This window comes from Thermobia domestica, chromosome 11 (assembly GCF_964235325.1).
Source record: "Thermobia domestica chromosome 11, izTheDome1.hap1.1, whole genome shotgun sequence".
Classification (NCBI taxonomy): Eukaryota; Metazoa; Arthropoda; class Insecta; order Zygentoma; family Lepismatidae; genus Thermobia; species Thermobia domestica.
In genome coordinates, this window is record NC_137464.1 from 43140038 (window position 1) to 43159685 (window position 19648).

The 19648-nt window shown below is 35.1% G+C and overlaps 1 protein-coding gene across 2 annotated transcripts in view; it reads right to left on the bottom strand.

The window, feature by feature from the left end:
• Nucleotides 1-19648, bottom strand: part of side-IV (sidestep IV transmembrane protein) — a 980143-nt gene that overhangs the window by 152387 nt on the left and 808108 nt on the right. For both annotated transcript variants that reach the window (XM_081730407.1, XM_081730406.1), the window contains exons 5-6: nucleotides 14333-14536; nucleotides 12192-12343 (exon numbers count right to left, since the gene is read on the bottom strand). In XM_081730407.1, coding sequence (XP_081586533.1) covers nucleotides 12192-12343; nucleotides 14333-14536 — 356 coding nt within the window. The remainder of the gene's footprint in view (nucleotides 1-12191; nucleotides 12344-14332; nucleotides 14537-19648) is intronic.

Below are 19648 nucleotides of genomic sequence, written 5' to 3' on the forward strand. Positions count from 1 at the left end.
AACTGGAAAGGAAACATATTACTGGCTGTGTTTACTGCATTATAAGGGATCTCGTCTCCATGCTGGTAATTAAAAAATCGCGAGACCTAATGTTGAAATATGAAGTGATTTGTTATCACAGTGAATCCCAAATTTAATTGTAGATACTGTTCTAATTTTGTATTTATTCTTTGATTTCGAATTACCTGCTACCTTGAGTAGGTTTAGGTATATCTGATTAAGTACGTCCGACGTTATTACATTACGAAATAATTTCGATGTGGTAAGATACTGACTAAAAGTTGCATTGTCAGAGTTGCACCAAAAGTTGTTGAACAAATACCATGTGTGTGGGTTTTTTCGGGATTCTCACATATTGAGAAAAATGTATGTGGCATACGTAAAATCGTATGTTGCATTTATAAATCCTGTAGTTTTTGGTCTTAACGTACAGCAAACGTGTAACTGAAAACGCATGTTTTATAATTCCATCTGCACGTACTTTTCGTATGAAACAATATAGGTGGTCAGGATCTCACATACAAATGGACGTATATAACATAAAGCTGACGAACGTGACATACATATATGTATGTAATATACGGAAGACTGTTAGATATCAGGCATCCTGCAACGGCATGATGTAACATCTAAGAGCAGTGCCTATGTAGCATACGGATAACGTATGCTCCGTACTGATTTTTGTAGTAAGCAAGAGGATTCCGTATATTTGTACAACATACCTCTGTCCGGACAACGGACTTTTCTCAGTGCACTTTCTTCAATCTCATTATCACCATCTCCGTTACCTCACTTCACAGCCTTCAAACGTTAATTTAAAAAGTTTCATTTGAAAAGTCTAATGTATTTGATAAGATTTATTACTGAACGTGGTTGTTGATATTTGCCCTACTACAGTCTATATATATTAGCTGAAATGCTTGTTTTTCGCATGCGGAGAACAAAATTTATGTAAATATCTGAAAGTAGAGAAATGAGTGAAATAATAAAAGAAATAACGAAGAGCAACACCTCTGCCCTGTCTTGGCCCTCCCCGCTGGTGTATTGAGTAGAGTATGTGTTTTTGGCGCACAAGGCCACCGAGTTCGAATCTCGGTAGAAGAGCATACCAAAATTAATTTAACAATTATTCACTTTTAATATTCATCCATCACCTTTCGCTTAAATGGCATAAAAATTGTGGAACGTTCAACTAAAATATTTTATTTCATGTCTATCCTTTCCTGTTATATAAGCCTGCATAACAAATATGTATTTAGTTGCCTAGGCTAAAGGAGACGGCTATGATGAGGAATAAATGAAATGGTGGAATGAAGAAAGTGAGAAGAAAGAGAATCCCCGGAAAACTCACGCATACGGTGTTTGTCCACCACAAAGTTTACTTGGTGCGAGTTGCGATCAAATCAATCACCTCATGCATCAGAGGTGAACGCTCTACCACTGAACCACCGCGGCCCTTCGAAAGTAAAGAAATATGCATAAACGTACATAAATTTTGACCTTTCCGTCAATCACCTCTTGATTCAGAAATCAGAAAAACGGCTTCTTATTCGATAAGATCTGGCGAAGATGTGGTTCTAGGTGACTCCTTTCAATACAAATTTCTGTTGACGGATACACATCATTTTTTAATTATTAAAGAATATATATATATATAATCATATCAATTACTTATTCATTTTAGAAAGGCTTAGGACTCGGTTAGGAGAGAACCATTATACAACATTCTTACAGAATTTGGAATATCGGAAAAAGCTTATTAGATTAATTAAGATATGTTTAAGTCAATCCCAAAGTAAAGCCCGAGTAGGAAATTTTTTGTCCACGAGCTTCCAGGTCGAGAATGGCCTGAAACAAGATGTGTGGTCGCCATTATTACTGAACTTTGTCCTGGAGATCGCTATAAGAAAAATAAAAAACCAGGGCTTACAGTTGAATGGTATTTACCAAGTTATGGCGTACGCTGATTATGTAAATATAATAGGGAATTATGGGAGACCAATAGAGAGAAAGCAGATGTCTTATTAAATGCTTGCAGGGACGTGGGTTTAGAAGTAAATGTAGAGAAAACTAAATACATGGAAGTTTGTCGGGATCGTAATACAGGAAATTATGGATGCGTTAAAATATCAAATAATACTTTTGATACAGTGGATACTTTCAAATATCCACGATCAATATTAACAGATGAAAATCATATTCAGGAAGAAATTTAATGCCCACTAAAAGCAGGGAATTTGTGTTATTATTCAGTTCAAAATCTTTTCTCGTCGCGAATTCAGTCGAGGAATTTGAAGCTTAAAATATGTAAAACGATAATCATGATTGTTTCTCTGTGTGTTTGCAAAACATGGTCCCTTACTCCGAGGAAAGAACGTAGACTGAAAGTGTTCGAGAACAAGTTTCTGAGACGAATATTCGCACCCAAGAGGAACGGGAATGGGGAATGGTGAAAACTTCATAACGAGGAACTACATAATTTATACGGTTTACCAGACATTGTTAGGATCATGAAATCTAGGAGACTCAGGTGGGCAGGTCATGTGGGCAAGATGGAAAGCTTTTAAAGTTTTAACTAGATGACCAATCGGAAAACGACCATTAGGAAGACCTAGGCAAAGATAGGAAGACAATATTAAGATGGATCTCGCAGAAATAGAAATACAAAGTAGAAACTGGATCCAGTTGGCAAACGATAGAAGTCAATGGAGAGCTTTTGTGAACACAGCATTAAACCTCCGAGTTCCATAGACCATAGAGTTTGTTAGTTATATATTTAGAATCTTTGGAATAGTATTTAGAATCTTGTTATAGAAATTTGGGAAAGTATATGTTTGAGCCCGCAAATGTTTTTCTTTGAAAACTTCAAAGGTTTGAATATTAGGTTGTAATGTACGTAGTTAATTTGAGATTTTTATACTGTCAAAACTCATTATTCTCTAGATTTTTCAGACATCAAGGACCCTCGATATATGACAACTTAGTTTCTGGAACAAAACCGGACTTATCTGTGAGAAGATCCAACAGATCTTTCTTTCAAAACAATAAGAGATTTTAAATACCATTCAGCTTAACTAATAATTGATAATTTCCGTCAATATTTTGTAAAAAGCTGCAAGTGCTCAGAATCCCTTTGATTGTTCCAATATTTGATTTATACTGATTGTTCCTCTGACCTTCATCTATAAATATGTACTTTTAGCCACTGAATACTTCTGACATTTTCTTTTTAAACGAAACGCTATTTATTTAAAATACCATTTGATACAGTTAAAGTGGCAAAACTTAATGTTAAGTACTGTTATTTTACTGCTCTAAAGTCTTTGTTTTAAAAACGTCAACGAAGAATACTCCACCAGTTAAAAAGATTTACAGTTCGTCTCTTTATTTCCATTAAAAAAGAAAATGAAAACAAAAGACTTACATATTCATAATGAATACAGACAAATGACTGAAGAAATGTATTTCAAGTTTCTGTACAGTATATACTAGTTACGTTTGAGCAACAAGCAACGAGTGTTGGGGAAGGATACAAGAAATGCTTGAAGCCCACAGAAGCACGGATTAAGAATAGTCTCCTGAGGGTGTATATGTTCCTTTTGCTAAAAGATGGCGTCGTGGTCTTAGTTGAAAATACCTTTATAAGGGCAATTTGTCTGTTTTAATGCTCTCATAATACCCATCTCGTCGTCCGTTTACAAAAGCTACAAAAACATCTTGAGTATTTTTTTTTTTTTTTTACCTTGAGAGATTTTTTTTAAACGCCTTTAGTAGAGGAAGAAAAATGAGCGCAATATAACGTTGGATTATTTTGTAACTCCCCGTATCTCTCTTCCCCAGTACGGCGGTTTCTTTGTTTTTGTGGTTTCAGTATTGTCACCAAGTAAACCTTTCCTTTTTCAAGATGTGAAAACAGTAAAATTAATTATACAAGATAAATAAAGACTTTGTCCCCTCGCCATTGAAGAATGGTGTCTGCATATTTTGGTCTTTTTTTTTACGTTCTGAATATGTCTTTCTCTGAATTGGGTATTCAAAAAGAATTTTTATGCTTGCCAACAACCGTCTACAAAACGTTTATATAATGAACAGAACAGAAGCTGACGAGATTAGAGAAACTGCGAATTAATGGGTTCCTAATTTCCTGTTTCAAAGAGAAATGAACTGACTACAAGCATACTCGTATCTGGATTTAACTGAATCCAATCTACATCAAGTGTTTAAATCCATTAAAAAAAATAAGTTCGCAAGCAAGATTTCGCGGCCATTTCCAGTTAGAAGTTTTATCGATTACCTCTTCGGATCCTCACAGCCACCTGAGGAGCAAATCACTAGTAGTAAACAAACATTCTTACTGTAAGGTTCCATACGCTCACGCACAGCAACTACGTGCCTTTACTACAAACACGTGTTATTATGTTTAAATATTAAAAAACAGCAGACGACAGAAGAAGACCACCAGGAAGACACGAAGAGTAATCGGAAAAAGTACGAAGAAGGCCGATCTCCCCTCATGGGTCTCCCCTTCAAGAAGACGCCTATAAAAATATACCTCAAAAGGAGAAATTTATCAGCTTAACGCTGATCACTCACCCATTAACACCTCCTCCTGTGGCCGCCACAGGCTATGGAGAATTGCTTTAAAACATCTCCTGAGGCTGCTGTGAGCGAAGAAGAATTCCGTTAATTATCTCTTAAGACTGCAATGAGCAAAGGAGATATCCTTTAGTCATTCACTCCTGAGACTCCATTAGACAGAGGAGTTATCCTTAATACCTATATAAGACCACTACGAGATGAAGACAATTGAACCTTTATTCCGAGGCCACTTCTGTGTATCGAGGATCTTATTGAACTCTGAAAACATTTAGAAACTTACAAGAACTTTGTAAAACTGTTAATACGACTTTATTTTTTATAATAAAACGTGACGAGTTTAAATCCCGGATTTGTTATTTAAGACTCTAACAAACAAATTATTGCATTGCAGTTACTCAAATATTGTTCCCTTAAATACTAGAGACAGGTATAAATTATTTCCAGTATCTTGCGTTGTCAAGAAATAATTCTACTGGTTCTGTTAATCTGTATGAGTAGCGGAACCAGAGTTCTACAAGAGCCAAGTTACCCCAGCAATGACGATGACACCAGCTTGTCCACCGCCCTGGGCAAAAATTACTTCACCGGTTTTAGCCTTTAAGTAATTTCCAAGTTGATGGTATTCTTTAAATTCTAGTGAGAAACATAAATATTACAGAAAAGGAGTAACGAATTTCCCATTAAATAATCTAACATATATAATTATTAAACTTAATTTTAAATATTGTTATTCAGCACGAATAATTCAAGTTGTACTAGAAGTGGAAAACAAGTTATTTTCCCCATACTACTCAATGTATTTTTCCAATTTGGATACAACTCACACAATTCTATAAAAAAAGTATTTGGTTACGTATCTATTCACATATATACTTATTATTACTTATTTGAAATGGTTATGGTGAAATTAGATGATGGGGGAAAGTTTACTAGCTTTTTCCCATGTGTATTTATAATATTTGTTAACTTGTAAAACGAGAAAATGATAATATTTAAATGATGCACTGAAATTAAAGTATATATTCGATTTCGATGGTTTCTAAACCAAATAATTCTTTCAATCATTCATTTTCAAAACCAAAACCAAGAACAAAACCTAGAGAATCTGAATAACACGTGCTCCTACCGGGAACAGAAGCCTTCTACCCTCTGATCAAGACGTGTTTGCTAATCAAATATCCACCAGAAAACTCCAAAATATGCATGACATTTCGTAAATCAACAAACTGAGGCCGAATTTACTGAACGAACCTCCCTAAGTGTCTTAAACTTACCCTACATGACATGACAGTTGATTATTCTTTTCTTATTAGTATTTCATAATTATTTATGTGAATTACAAGGACAACTTACATTTTACGTCTCCGCATGCTTTCATTTATAGTGCACCTTTGTTATAATAACCATTACTTACATTTATCTCTTTGCTACATTTTGAAAGTGAGTTGTAAATTTCATACGTAAGACACTCTTAGTTGCTTATTTTCGTACTGTTGAACAAGTTCAATATTAATTTCAAACCATTAGGTTTGTTGTTGCATATTCCAGGTATTTCACATAAAATGCCCAGTACTTCAAAATCATAAGAGGTTGCCAATAAAGGGATGGAATGAAAAAGTGAGACACGAAAATGTTCTAGGATGCATCATCGAATCCATACCCAGGGATTTCCTGCAAGAACATTTTTTTTGTATAGCTGTGATACGTATAACCTCTCCATCCAAAATCGCTCAAGTTTTTCGCCCATAAAAAAGGAATTGACACGGTCAATCATATTGGGGTTTCGAAATTTGGATTCTATGTAACAAAATAGATCGAATTGATATCCTGGGGTCCGTTGTGTGTGGGGGGGGGGGACTGTGTAATTTTTTTTCTGCTTCAAGATATTTCTCATGCGGAATATGACAGATAGACAAGTAAGATATGAAATGAATATAGTTATGTTCCTTTGTTATAAAATATTTCAGTACCTTAATGATACCAGAGAGTAAGAAAGCTGAAAAGTAATATGATTTCTAGTACACAATAGATCTGATATGCACCAGAAATACAGTGAAGCTTGGTAGAACAATATTGTATTTTCAGCACAGGAATCAATACGATGTGGGCATAAGCATCATAAGAAGCGTGGATACAGATTTGGTATGACGTCAATATTTTCTGTACCAAATGACTGATTCAAATGACATTTGCCATAGACCTCTTATCCCAAACAAACTATGTTGCTCTCTTAGACTTTTCAGAAGCACATACGTAATAGTATGAAATTCAACCCTTTCTACCAAAGAAGAAGGGAATACAGAACCACGTCTAACACAGAATATGGACTATGCATGGACTATATTTGGTTTGTAAAGCTATCATAAACAATGGTCGAACATCATAAACAAAACGAGTAATATACGCTCTCAGTGAATTTTGCGAGAGAGAGAGGGATTGAGAGAGAGAAAGGATAAGACAGAGAGAGAGAGAGGAAAGGTAGTCTATGCATCCCCTATGGGCTACACAAACAGGGAAATGTATTGTTGATAACAAGGTTATAATGTTGGGAACGAATGAACCGTGAAAAAAAATGAGTATGGACATATAGAGAGCAAGAGGGAATATAAAAGCTATACAAAAATAATCTGATGTCAGAACATCACCACATCTAATGCAGATACCAAATTCTCATGTGACACAAACAGATGCTAGAATGTGAAAGCTTTCCCTTGTACTTCAGTAGGGGGGAGAAGGGGGAGGGGGAGAAAAAGGTCTCAAAAATTGAACGACCTGTCTTGTTCGCGTAGTCGAATCCCATCTACGTATCAATTGTTAAAGACTCTTATCTTCTGCCCTCTCACTTATTTTAATTTTACTGTTCACATATTCATTTCATTGTCCCATAACATTGTCAAGCAGTAGTTATTAGTAATATGGAAAGAGTGCATGATTAACTTCCCAACGCGTGGGTACGATATAATAGGATCTAAATAAATTATCAATGTTTGAAAAAAGAAATCACTAAAAAACATTATTATGGTAGATGCTCCTACCATAATAATGGAGTGCAGTGTTGCCACATCGAAGAAATCTATATGACAGAAACAGTATTGTCATCCCAGCTTTTGTTTGCAGGAAGAGAGGAAAATATCTTCACCGATAAAAGCAGTTCACACCGTTCATTAGTACACTGTAACACACTTGGTTAAAACACACACACACACACACACACACATATATATATATATATATATATATATGAAGCCTTAGGGTGCCCAATTGAACCCATCCTGTCCGAAATGACTTGGAGAAAGAGTCAACTTAATATCTTTTAGCGCATCAAAATGTAGTAATATAGAGGTAACCAAGAAAGTTATGTCGATTTTTGTGGAGGTCTGTGCTCCATTGGCCCTCACACCGTGAGTTGAATGCGAATGGAGATAAAGTGAAGGTCAGTTCTTGGTGTGGGTAGATCCAACATACTACTTGGTTGTGGCAGTTAAGTTATACCCTGAACTTGCGTAAGGACAGAGTGAACATGGGACCTCCAAAAACAGTCATAAGGGCGTGTATGCTGTACGAGTTCAAACTGGGGTCAAACGCCGCTGCAGCGGGGTGGAAGATATGCCACGCCTTTAGTGAGGGTGTCGTGACTACGCGGACAGTGCAGAGATAGTTTAACAAGTTTAAGGACAGTAACAGAAACACTCGAAGACGCACCAAGTGCCGGAAGACCAACACCTACAAAACGAATTTCTTCAGGCAGCAATTGAGGCGAACAGTGGCTAGACATGTCAGGAACTGGGACTACAATTCAGTGTAAATGGAGAAACAATTCAGCAGTCTCCATCAATTTAGCAAGCACGTGGAGTTTGGTCGATGGGTTCCACATGATTTGACTCCGGGCCAGAATGCAACGCGAGCAGGCACCTGGGTTTCTTTTGCTGTCTCATCTGAGGAAGGAGCCATTTCTGTACAGAGTGCTGACATATGATGAGAAGTGGCCTTATACGAAGCTCCACGGCGCCAATATCATCGATTAACATCCCGTTAACCGGTTCCAAAACAGCCGAAACCAGCACCGCACAAGGAAAAGGTCCTCCTGTGTATTTGGTGGACTGCTCGCGGCATCGTGCATCGGAAACTGCTACTAGCTGGTCAGAGCATGAATGTAACTGTGTATTGTCAGTAGTTGAGCCAGCACTTCTGAATCGCAAAAGAGTCCTCCTGTTACAGGACAACGCTAAACCTTACGTGGCTAGGATAACCCAGGACACCATTCTAGGCCTTGGATGGGAACACTGTTGTATCTCCCTTTCTCTCCGGACATTTCACCGTCCGCTGTTCCGTTCCTTGGACAACCACCTTAGAGGACGCCGGTTGAAATCCCTAGTAGGAGTGCAAAATGCACTTGATACTTTCTTCGTTTCACGGCGCACCAAGTTCTACCGCGACGAAGTCCACGGCTTTTCAGAACTTTGGCAGAAGGACGTCGATGCTGAGGGGGACTATTTTTGATTTTCCAGATATGTCTTAGGTGACACATCGATGTTCAAAGTAGTTTGTGAAAAAGCGACAGAACTTTCTTCATTACCTTTATAGAATATGATTATCCTGAAATCACAAGGTCGCCCGTCGATACGAGACAATTTCGAATCGATATGCACTAAAATTTCATGAAAATATACGTTAAAATTGCAAAAATACAGATTCAAATATGCAGGCAGTAAAGAGAGAAGTATACACTAAAATATGCATTACACTTGCACATATCCAATATTTTTTTCTACATTTTAATGCTTCTGTTGATATTGGTAGATATGTTGGTTTGAAGTTTACTATCCCTTTCAGAACGGAGGCAATATGAAACGGTGATCTACAAGTTAAAGGGAGGGCCGCGGTGGCTCAGTGGTAGAGCGTTCACCTCTGGTGCTTGGGGTCCCGGGTTCGATCCCAGCCCCCGCCAAGTGAACTTTGTGGTGGACAAACACCGTGTGCGTGGGTTTTCTCGGGGTTCTCCCGTTTCCTCCCACTTTTTTCATTCCACCATTTCATTCATTACTCATCATCACCGTCTCCTTTAGCGTAACCGGCATAACGTGGGACGTAAAACTCAAAGATTTCATTTCGTTTCATTTCAGGTTAAAGGGGGAATCCGAACCATATGAACTCCAAACGAGAATCAAATCCGGGACTCTAGCACCGAAGGAGTGTACGTTAACCATATAACCACCAGGGACCTCTGATTGCTAATGTAAGTAGGTATCTTCAAGTGAGTTACTGCAAGAGAAGTTAAGATGTATGTTTAAGAGCCTAATATAAATGGCTGTGATTTTGTTATATTTTAAGACAATGCTTGAACTTCCTTCTCAAGCACATATTTAGTGAATTTTTAAGTTGCAATAAACGACTACACATTTTTCAATATTTTCTTGTAATTTTCCCCTTGTCGTGTGACACGCTTTTAAGCATAGAAAACATGGGCGGCGGTTAGGGGGGTGCAAAGGAGGGCAGTTTCCCCCGCACTTTTTTGAAGTAATCCATTAATATATAGTTTAATTTAGAAATTTAAAGTTTTTGTATGTATTATTGGTTCATAGGAAAAAAATGGTGCCATATATTTGCCGTTCCGAGAGTACGTATTGGTTGTGTTCTGTGGAGTAAAGAAAACGACAGAAATTGCGTTTTGATTGCCACAGAAAATAACCTAAAATTAACCTATTGGAGCACAACAATTTCAGCATACTTTCATTTGTTACAAGGGCTCGATATGTTAGTCAGCTGCTTTGAAACTAACTGAGAGAACAAAAAAGAAAAGCCTTTTATTCTTTACTTTCACAAAGTTGATAGTTCCTAAAATGTCAGGGAAAGCAGCGTAATAAGAAACAACTTCTACCTTTTCCATTGTTTTGTAGTGCAATATACGAATGAAGTGGTGTGTTAGGGGTGTATGAGTGTATATACAATTAAATTTAGTGAATTCAACATAATTCTAGTTTTAGGATTATTTTATGTAACTGGAATGGAGTGATTCTAAGTATTCTTGTGTTTTGATGTGCTCCAAGAAAATGAAAACTGCACCTAATGCAACAAACATGTTTCGGGAAGTTGCAAAATCAAATATTTCTTTAAATGTAGTAGCATATGCTTGTAGTATTTACTGTCTTTTATTTTCTAAGAGTAATAACATAAGCATGTGTGGAATTAAAAATTTAAGTGGTTCATTAATCCCCAGTTTCAATATAACTTTTACAAAACAAGCCTCATTATTCATTACTATGATTAATAATATTATTTATATTTATTTGTTTAGAAAATTTGTTATTAAATAATCTGATCAAACAAATTTCCAGACAGAATTTTAGGATGTTCATGAGCAAGGAATCAAATCTCTTCTTACACTTTCGTTGTTTAGGAGTACAAAGATCTAGTGCCTACTTGCGTTGCTCTTGTCAATTTTACTTAATAAAATATGACATACGATAAACGGTATTTTAACTGACAAAGATAGTATAATATTAATTATACTAACATTGATATGCAAATATTCAGATCATGTTTCCCCCCCCCCCCACTTTTAACGTCCAGCCGCTGCCCCTGCGATATACAGTATTTTAACCTAGAAAGATAATATCCTATTAGTTATACGACGAGGAAAACTACGATTGATATACAAATATTCAGATCATATCTTGCCCCCCCCCACTTTTAACGTCCAATCGCCGCCACTGATAGAAAATGTATTTCTACTGTTTGCCAAACTGTTACAGGGCAATATTTCTGAGAAATTGTAAAATGTTTGGTTTATTATTATTGTAAGCACTTTATTTACACCTGATATAAATTGTATACCCGAATGGTTTTGCAATAGTTGACTCTGTTTGCATAAGTGTTTTCCATTTTCTGCAGGAGAAGTTTGGTTGTTATTGATCTGATCACTTCCAGTGCATTGGAGATTTCTAATTTAGTTTCTTTCAACTCTATTACACGTTACTAGTACTTAGAGCTCTACAGAAAAATGCAACCCTCTCAAAAGTGTAGGAGTAAAAGTGGTCCTATAAAGCAAGCTCGGTAAGATTTTGTAGGTTTTCTTGGCCCATGATAAATATGCCAAATTTTTGCCAATGAACTTCAACCTTCCAGAAATTTGAGCAAGCGGGTATATGATGGCCAAAACTGTATGAGCTTTGACCCTAAAAGTAAAAATGATCCTTAATGAGACATGATGTTGAAAATTGTTCTAAAGGCTAAAGAGTATTGCGTAGAAACATCGCTGATACATATCCTCCCCCTCCCTTTCAGAGGGGGTAATTGTGTAATCTCTGTTAACTGCAGCAGTGGAAATATTCAAACCTCACTCACGATTGTTAGTCCTATCACTTTTCTATTGAAGGAGCCATATGCCTTAAATGAACGCTAGTCATGTCTTACATAGCGTACTTCTCAATTTACGACTAATTATGCACAATATGTTAATTGATGCACAGTTTTGCAATTTATCCATTTCCTCGTCTCTCTTTGCATCGTATATTCTCCTGGAAACTGTATTTTTGATATTTTTTATAACTTAAATGTAAAATTGAAAGAGAACATAGAATGTCCATACTTACGTTTTTTGATAATCTTTTAATCTGCCTACTTCCTTTCCACCACGTAATAACAGCCTGTGGTTTGGATCCAAACGACCTACACTCCACTTCGATTTGTTTGTCGGCGGATATGTAGGGAGCTCTTGTTACTATGCTTACGGTTAGTGGTTTTACTGCAAAAAAATGAAATTATGTATTAGATATGAAGATAATGTGTTAAACATGTTCAAATATATTTTTAAACAAAAACTGAGCAATTCTTTCACATTTATTCTAGCATTGTAAAAAAAAAGGAAATTAGTTGAAGTCTGTTTACAATTACTAGTATTTCAGGTAGTAACACATACTCAATACTACAAACGTACATACACTTTAAAAAGTGAGCTGACGACTCTTCTATAATATTCATGGTAATTCAATAAAATGGCTCGTCGGTTCATGCATTCCGCATATTTCAATTCGAGATAAAAGCTAGTACATTTATATGCAATGTGTGAAATGTAACACCTAGCATGAAGGAGTTAATATTTTAGTTTTCCATACTATGGTGGAAACATAGAGTAAGACTAACTTGAAAAAGTTAACAGAAGTAACGCTTAACATGAAAGAGTAACATATTATTAATAGCCTCTGTAATACTAAAATATTTCCTTGAATTGATATGACAAATAAAACCCTGATAGTAAAGGCATTGTACATCCTGCAACACAATGATAAGTTTATGAATGACTCATGCGTTCACAAACTAGTGTTTGATTCAAGATAAGAATTAATAAGTTAACATCCATGTTCGAATTATAACACCTAGTGTGAGAGAATTTACACGATAACTTAAAAAGGTAAACAGAATAAACCTACCAACTAACATGAAAGAGTTAATACATTAACCTTTCGTAAGTATAATCATAGAATACATTAAATATGAAAGATTTAACATGAAAAAATTCCACTTAGCATTAAAAGATTAACACGTTAACTTCCCATGTGAAGGAGTAAACCCAGAATAAGCATAAACTGAAACAGAACCTACTAACTACAATCAATTAATACATTAACTCTCGGTATAAAGAAGTAAGCTTACAATAAATCTTAATATGAATGAGTTATCCATTAACTTAGAATGTAAAAGAGAGACATATAGCATTAAAAAAATAACACGTACCAAAGAGAAACACTTAACACGAATCAGTTAACACCTTAACTTCCCATATAAAGGAGTATGCATACATAGAATAAACCTAACACGAAAGAATAACACTTAACTTGAATTAGTTAGAACTTTAACTTTCCATGTAAAGGTGTAAACATAGAGTAAATCTAATATAAAAAAATGACACCTAACATGAATGAGTTAACACTTTAACTTCCCATATAAAGGAGTAAATCTAGAATAAATCTAATGTGTAATGCGAAACCCATCATTAAAGAGCCAACTAACATTAAATAACTAACATATAGCGAAACAGTAACACCTAATATGTATAAGTTAACAGTAACTTCCCACGTATACATAGAATAAAAGTAATACGAAAGAATAACACTTAACTTGAATAAGTTAAAACTTAAACTTTCCATGTTAAGGTGTAAACCTAAAGCATCTAATATGAAAAATAACACCTAACACTTTAACTACCCATGTGAATGAGTATGTATACATAGAATAAACATAACACGAAAGAATAACAATTAACTTGAATGAGTTAGAACTTTAACTTTCCATGTAAAGGAGTAAACCTAGAGTAAATCTAATTAGAGAAAATAAAACACCTAACATGAATGAGTTAACACTTTAACTTCACATGTAAAGGAGAAAATCTAGTATAAATCAGACAAGATAGAATATCATCTAAGATTATTGAGGTTATGTGTTTTGCGCATCGCTGTAATTTAACAAAAAAGGAAAGTTTGGAAGTGGCCTATTTATATTTTACAAAACAATTCAAGAATATAAAATCTTTTCTTTTTATGATAACAGACTTGCCAGTGTTCAAAGTACATTTTTACTAAGTACTTCATTTTGAACCAAGTATATTTAAAAATTACGGTTTAAACACAGTATTCAGATTTAAAAAATATTACGAACATTGTATACTAATTTTCTACATAAACAAATACAAAAAAAAATATTTATATGAACTCATCAACACAAGTCAAGTACTTACAATTAATATTTAAAATGACTGCCTTCCGCTTTGGCGGAACAAGATTTGTATTGGAAGCCTGGCACAATAAGCGTGCATTTAAATGCTGCCTCCCAACGTTAGGAAAATTCAAAGAATTTACTGTAAGGCCTCCTGATCTATGCTCGTAAGATTCATCAATTACTGTGTGCTCTAAATACCACGTTACATTAGGCCTTGGTCTCCCTGTAATAAATAAACAATATATTTATTAATGACTTTCAAAAATTATAACAATCTTACAAAACTTCAGACATATTATGATACATATTTAAATATCTTTTGGTACTATAACCAGAAGATACACTATCGAATTCTTAATAGTCTATCGATGAATTACGGACTGGATAAAAGCAATTCGAGAAATGTCCGATTGATTAAAATCACTTTTCAGTACTAAGAATGTATAAGACGGAAGCTATGGTTTAAAGGTGGGATCCCAACCACTGCCCTCTTTTCTATCGGCTGGAAGTATCCACAACGATTCCAGGATACATCAATAGAAAGTAACAGTGTCTTCTCGTTTGGCCTATTCCCGGCTCGCCTACTGACCTACACAACCACTTTACATCATTATTTGTATCTCATCTTAGATGTAGGCAAAGTGGACATTCTCGCTGAGCCTATTCCTGTTTCACCTACTCTCACTCTATGAGGGATATTTAGTATCTGAGAGAATTATCTTACAATAATTCATTAAGAAGTGCACACACCTTATTTTAGATAATTATGTTTTTCTTTTTCAAGAATTACTATCTACTATGACTCCTTAGCAGATACACATATGATAGTAGTCCAGCGAGCCCGAATATATCAACAAACTTGGAAGCTATACACGTGTTTGCAGGACTTTTGAATAATATGCGTGAACAGATGAATAATAAGCCTAAAGGAATTTTTAAATCTTACTTTATAGTGAAAATGTTCATTTTGAAAGTGATAATTACGTATTGCATTATCTTCTTTAAAAAATATCAATCAATACTTAAAATTTCCTATCCTCATACAATAACTATGAAAAAAACTGTGCTTCAACAGAAAGTCCTGTGGTTCAGATTCAGGACTTACATAAGGGCGTAAGCTTTAGTTCGAATTTTTGCCACGGATCAAGATATTTTGGCAGCTCAATACCACTTTTTATATACCTCGATAAATTATAAAAATTAATTCTCAAGTATTTATATAACAAATACCCTATGTATATTCGATATTGAGCAGATAGATTTTCGCTGACGGTTTTTCAGGTATAACATGGTATAATTTCCGTACGTCTTTAGATTAAATCAAAATAATCTCGTTTTTCAACCCCTAAAATTTAACCTGGTACTGGCAATATATACTGAAGTCCTATGTGCTAATCATTCACAACAGTATATACCATTTTATTTCACAATATAATTCCTTTAATATTTCTCTTTAGAATACATAAAATTATTGCACTTGTATAAGCATGAATTAGCTTCTATTAGCCAATTGAAGATAGCTTTCGGCTTGCCTATTCTACCATAACTTATGGAATACAAGTAATGACTTTAATGTAGCCTAACGTAAACTTTTTTTTTTTTTAAGTTTAGGAAATAGACCTACTGACTGGGGAGTGGAAATCGGTCAAGGATAAGGGGATAAATTATGTCTTTCGTCATATATATAATGTTATAATCAGGGGTAAAAATGAGGGGGAAATCAGGAGTACGCCGTTCCCTCGCCTCCAAAAAATATGTACGGTGACCCTTCAGTTCCTAAAAAATTACCATGGGAAAAGATAAACCGGGGAAAGGCGTGACGTCATGCCGCTACCTACCGTCCTCCTACCTTTTCAGATCCACTTTCACCCCTGATTGTAATTAAACATTTTCCAATGAGTTTAGTGAAAAAAATATTAGCTTTTGAAGCAACATTTCATATACTTCCTTTGAGGCTTCCCAATTATTTACATTGCTTATGTTGAGATCAAAAAGGGGCAAGACAACGGACAAATTATATAGCTATAAAGCATTTAACCAGTTCTTCAGTATCTATACCTGGTTTCTAGAAATTATTGGATTTTCAAGACACCTGGTATGTGTTTTGTTAGTGTTAACCTCAAGGAACATTGCCAATGTCTGTTTTAAATAGTCTATGTAATATTTTACAGACATATTGTCGGCAACTAATAAGTAATTTCAATGACAATAACCAATGACAATAACTAATGAAACATAAGTGCATTTAACCAGTAAAGCGTAATTTTATGATTAAATTGAGGTTTCATTGTATAAAAATATTAATAAATACTTTCTTTCTTTCGCTTCTCGTATTAGACATAACATACATTTGTAATGTTAGGCAATACTCGACTGATCTCTGTATTATTGTTTCGTTGCTACTGTGTTCAGACCTCTTTGATAAAACAGACCATTTATTTGATCGTAGCTGTTCGTTTGTCGATTTGCACCGAATCACAATGGTCAAATTCAACATTGACCACTGCGTACCAATGGCATCCATGTGGATGTCATACCCCGCTGCAAAATACCAGTGACATCAATGGGGATGTCATGAAAATGTATTCTTTATTAACTGTCGCATCAATTCTGGAGACGATGAATTTTTTTAGTGGATACGAGGCACGAGTTAGTTCTATTATTCTTCCGTAGATGGCAGACGTAAGGGATCATTCAATTACAACACTCATGTGTTTGCTTTGACGATGAACAATTAGCAAATTCGAGACCGTACTTCGAGTTCGGAAAAATAAAAAAAATAAAATAAAAACTTTGTCTTTGATCTCCGGTCAGCGTTGCCAACCTGAAGAAGCATAAAATCCCTTCAGAATATCAAAATTTCCCTTTTTCAGTCCAAATGTTCCACAATGTATTTTTTTTTTAAAAAAAATCAGAAACATGAACACTCTCCTTGCGCGTATACAATAACTATGCCCTATATAACAGTCTAGACTGTCTTTTAACAGAAAATCAAAACCTGGCATTACAGCACGCACATAGGAAAATGACACCTGGAACGCAAGGGGTTAATTCATCAGACTAATATTTGTATATCATCCGCTGTTGATACTCAATTATGCTACTGACTTTTGTACAATAGATAACTGCATGCCAACTTATAGACTAACATTCTATATGAAATAATTGGAGATATAATACACATAACGTAAAATCAAAACCTTACGACGAAAGACAAAAATTTTTATTAGTTAACCCCAATGCAATTTTAGTTAGTCTCATTTTATCTACTCACCTCTGCTTTTATTTACGCAGAAAAGTGATCCTTTAATGAATCTTTCAGAGATGACTGTTTCAACTAGCAAAACGTTTGTGTGTGAAGTAATTTTAACATTTCAACTACCTGGGTAATCAAGGAAATCAAATAATGGTTTATAGCACCGAAAATGGATATCATGATTAACTTATCCACCGCAGCAGCAACTACTTCTGCAGAAAACGTATACATGTATATTACTTTCTGTCATTCAAATATAGCCAAATGTATTGCAATAAAAGTTGAAGATGAAATGCACATTGAAATATTTACTCAAGATGAAATATCGTGGATATATATGAAGAATGAGAGGTTAAGTTACATTGGTGCTTTTATATATGAATAAACGTTGCTATGGAAACATAAGGTAGTATTGAATTTATATTTGAAACATCTTTCTTTTTGTAAGCTTCCAGGAAACGTTTAGTGCACCTTCCTCCTTTTTTTCTTAGAAAACGATCTGTTTCTGCATTCAGCATTATAGTAAATTGAAGAACGAAAACTTAATTATCTAATATAACATATAATACTTTAACTCAGTTCACTGAATGTTGCGTGTTTCAGTGATAAACAAATTACGAATTTCGTGACCCGTGATTCGAAAATACTTAGACCTGCTGGCCTGGTCAGAGTGTGTGTGTTACCCAAGGATGACGAAACATCATTACACACATCAAATGTATATATGAAGCTGGTATTATAATATAAGAAACACAATTCTCTCTATCTTGTTAATAAATCTATAATTTTCTTTCCTGTTGTGTGCATCTATATGTCAAAATATTGCACTGGAAGACAACTACAAGGCCAATTGGAGTATAAGCGCGTGATAATCACAGAAAAAAACGCTACGCGTTTTCTTCTATGAGGGATAGTTAAAACTTAATATAGCGAGCCTGTGAATCTTGTCGTGTAGCATATAAGAGACGCCACTAAACTCAAAAAGTGTTTTCATAAATCTTTTTTGTATGGTATGTGTCCAATCAAAACTATTGCATTATTTTTCAGTATTGGAAGACAAATAAACATGAAATTATAATAATTGAAACAGTACAGTTATGATATGTTGATTAAGAAATGTCACAATGGCAATCAAACATTTGAACATTCTAATTCAAGTAGTGGACATCACTGATTCACTATAAAGTTCTGCAGTAGTGTTCTAGAACTGATATTTCTGTTCCTTTCAGATCACTGTATCTGGTTCTGAGAATCTCTCAGTACTAACGGGTCCGTTTATCTCACCGTGTCTCTACAGGTCATATTGAGCCTAAGAAGCGAAACTCAGATCCGTGTGCCCCAAGCAAAAGTCTTGACCCATGTGATCCAGGACTTGTGCCATCACTGGAATATTCACGATATGAATTAGATAAACTAGCAGAATGTATTGCTGTTTTACTTTTTACCAATGTCTAATTAGCGGGTTTTAAATATGGAAGACGAGAGTGGAATAAAATTAGAGATGGGCAAAACCGGTTTTTATAAAAACCGAAAACCGGTTTCTATAAAAACCGAAAACCGGTTTCTATAAAAACCGAAACCCGATAAACCGACATTTCGGTTTTCTCCAAAACCGGTTCGGTTTTCACCGAAACTGGTTTCGGTGAAAACTTTTCGAAAACACATAAGACTATTTCTGTGGAAATGGATTCGGTCTCCGGAGAACAACGAAACACCATTCTGGTCAGAAATAGAACAAATTTTGAAAAAAAACCGGAATCGGTTTCGAAGAAAACCGAAACCGGATCAGGTGAAAAACCGAACCGGTTTTTAGAAAAACCGAAAAAACGGTTTTTGTGCCCATCACTAAATAAAATATACTTACTCCCAAAAATTAGAAAACAAACCGAAGATTCTTATCTTGTATTGCAAATATATATATATATGGCTATGTTTGTGATTTCATACCTCTTGAACCACCCGACCAATCTCGATCAAATTTTCAACATGCATGGGTTTCAGGCCGGGGTAGTTTTATCATTTCACTTTGACGGACAACGTAGGCGGGGAGATTTAAAAATGATCGAAAATGACCAATAT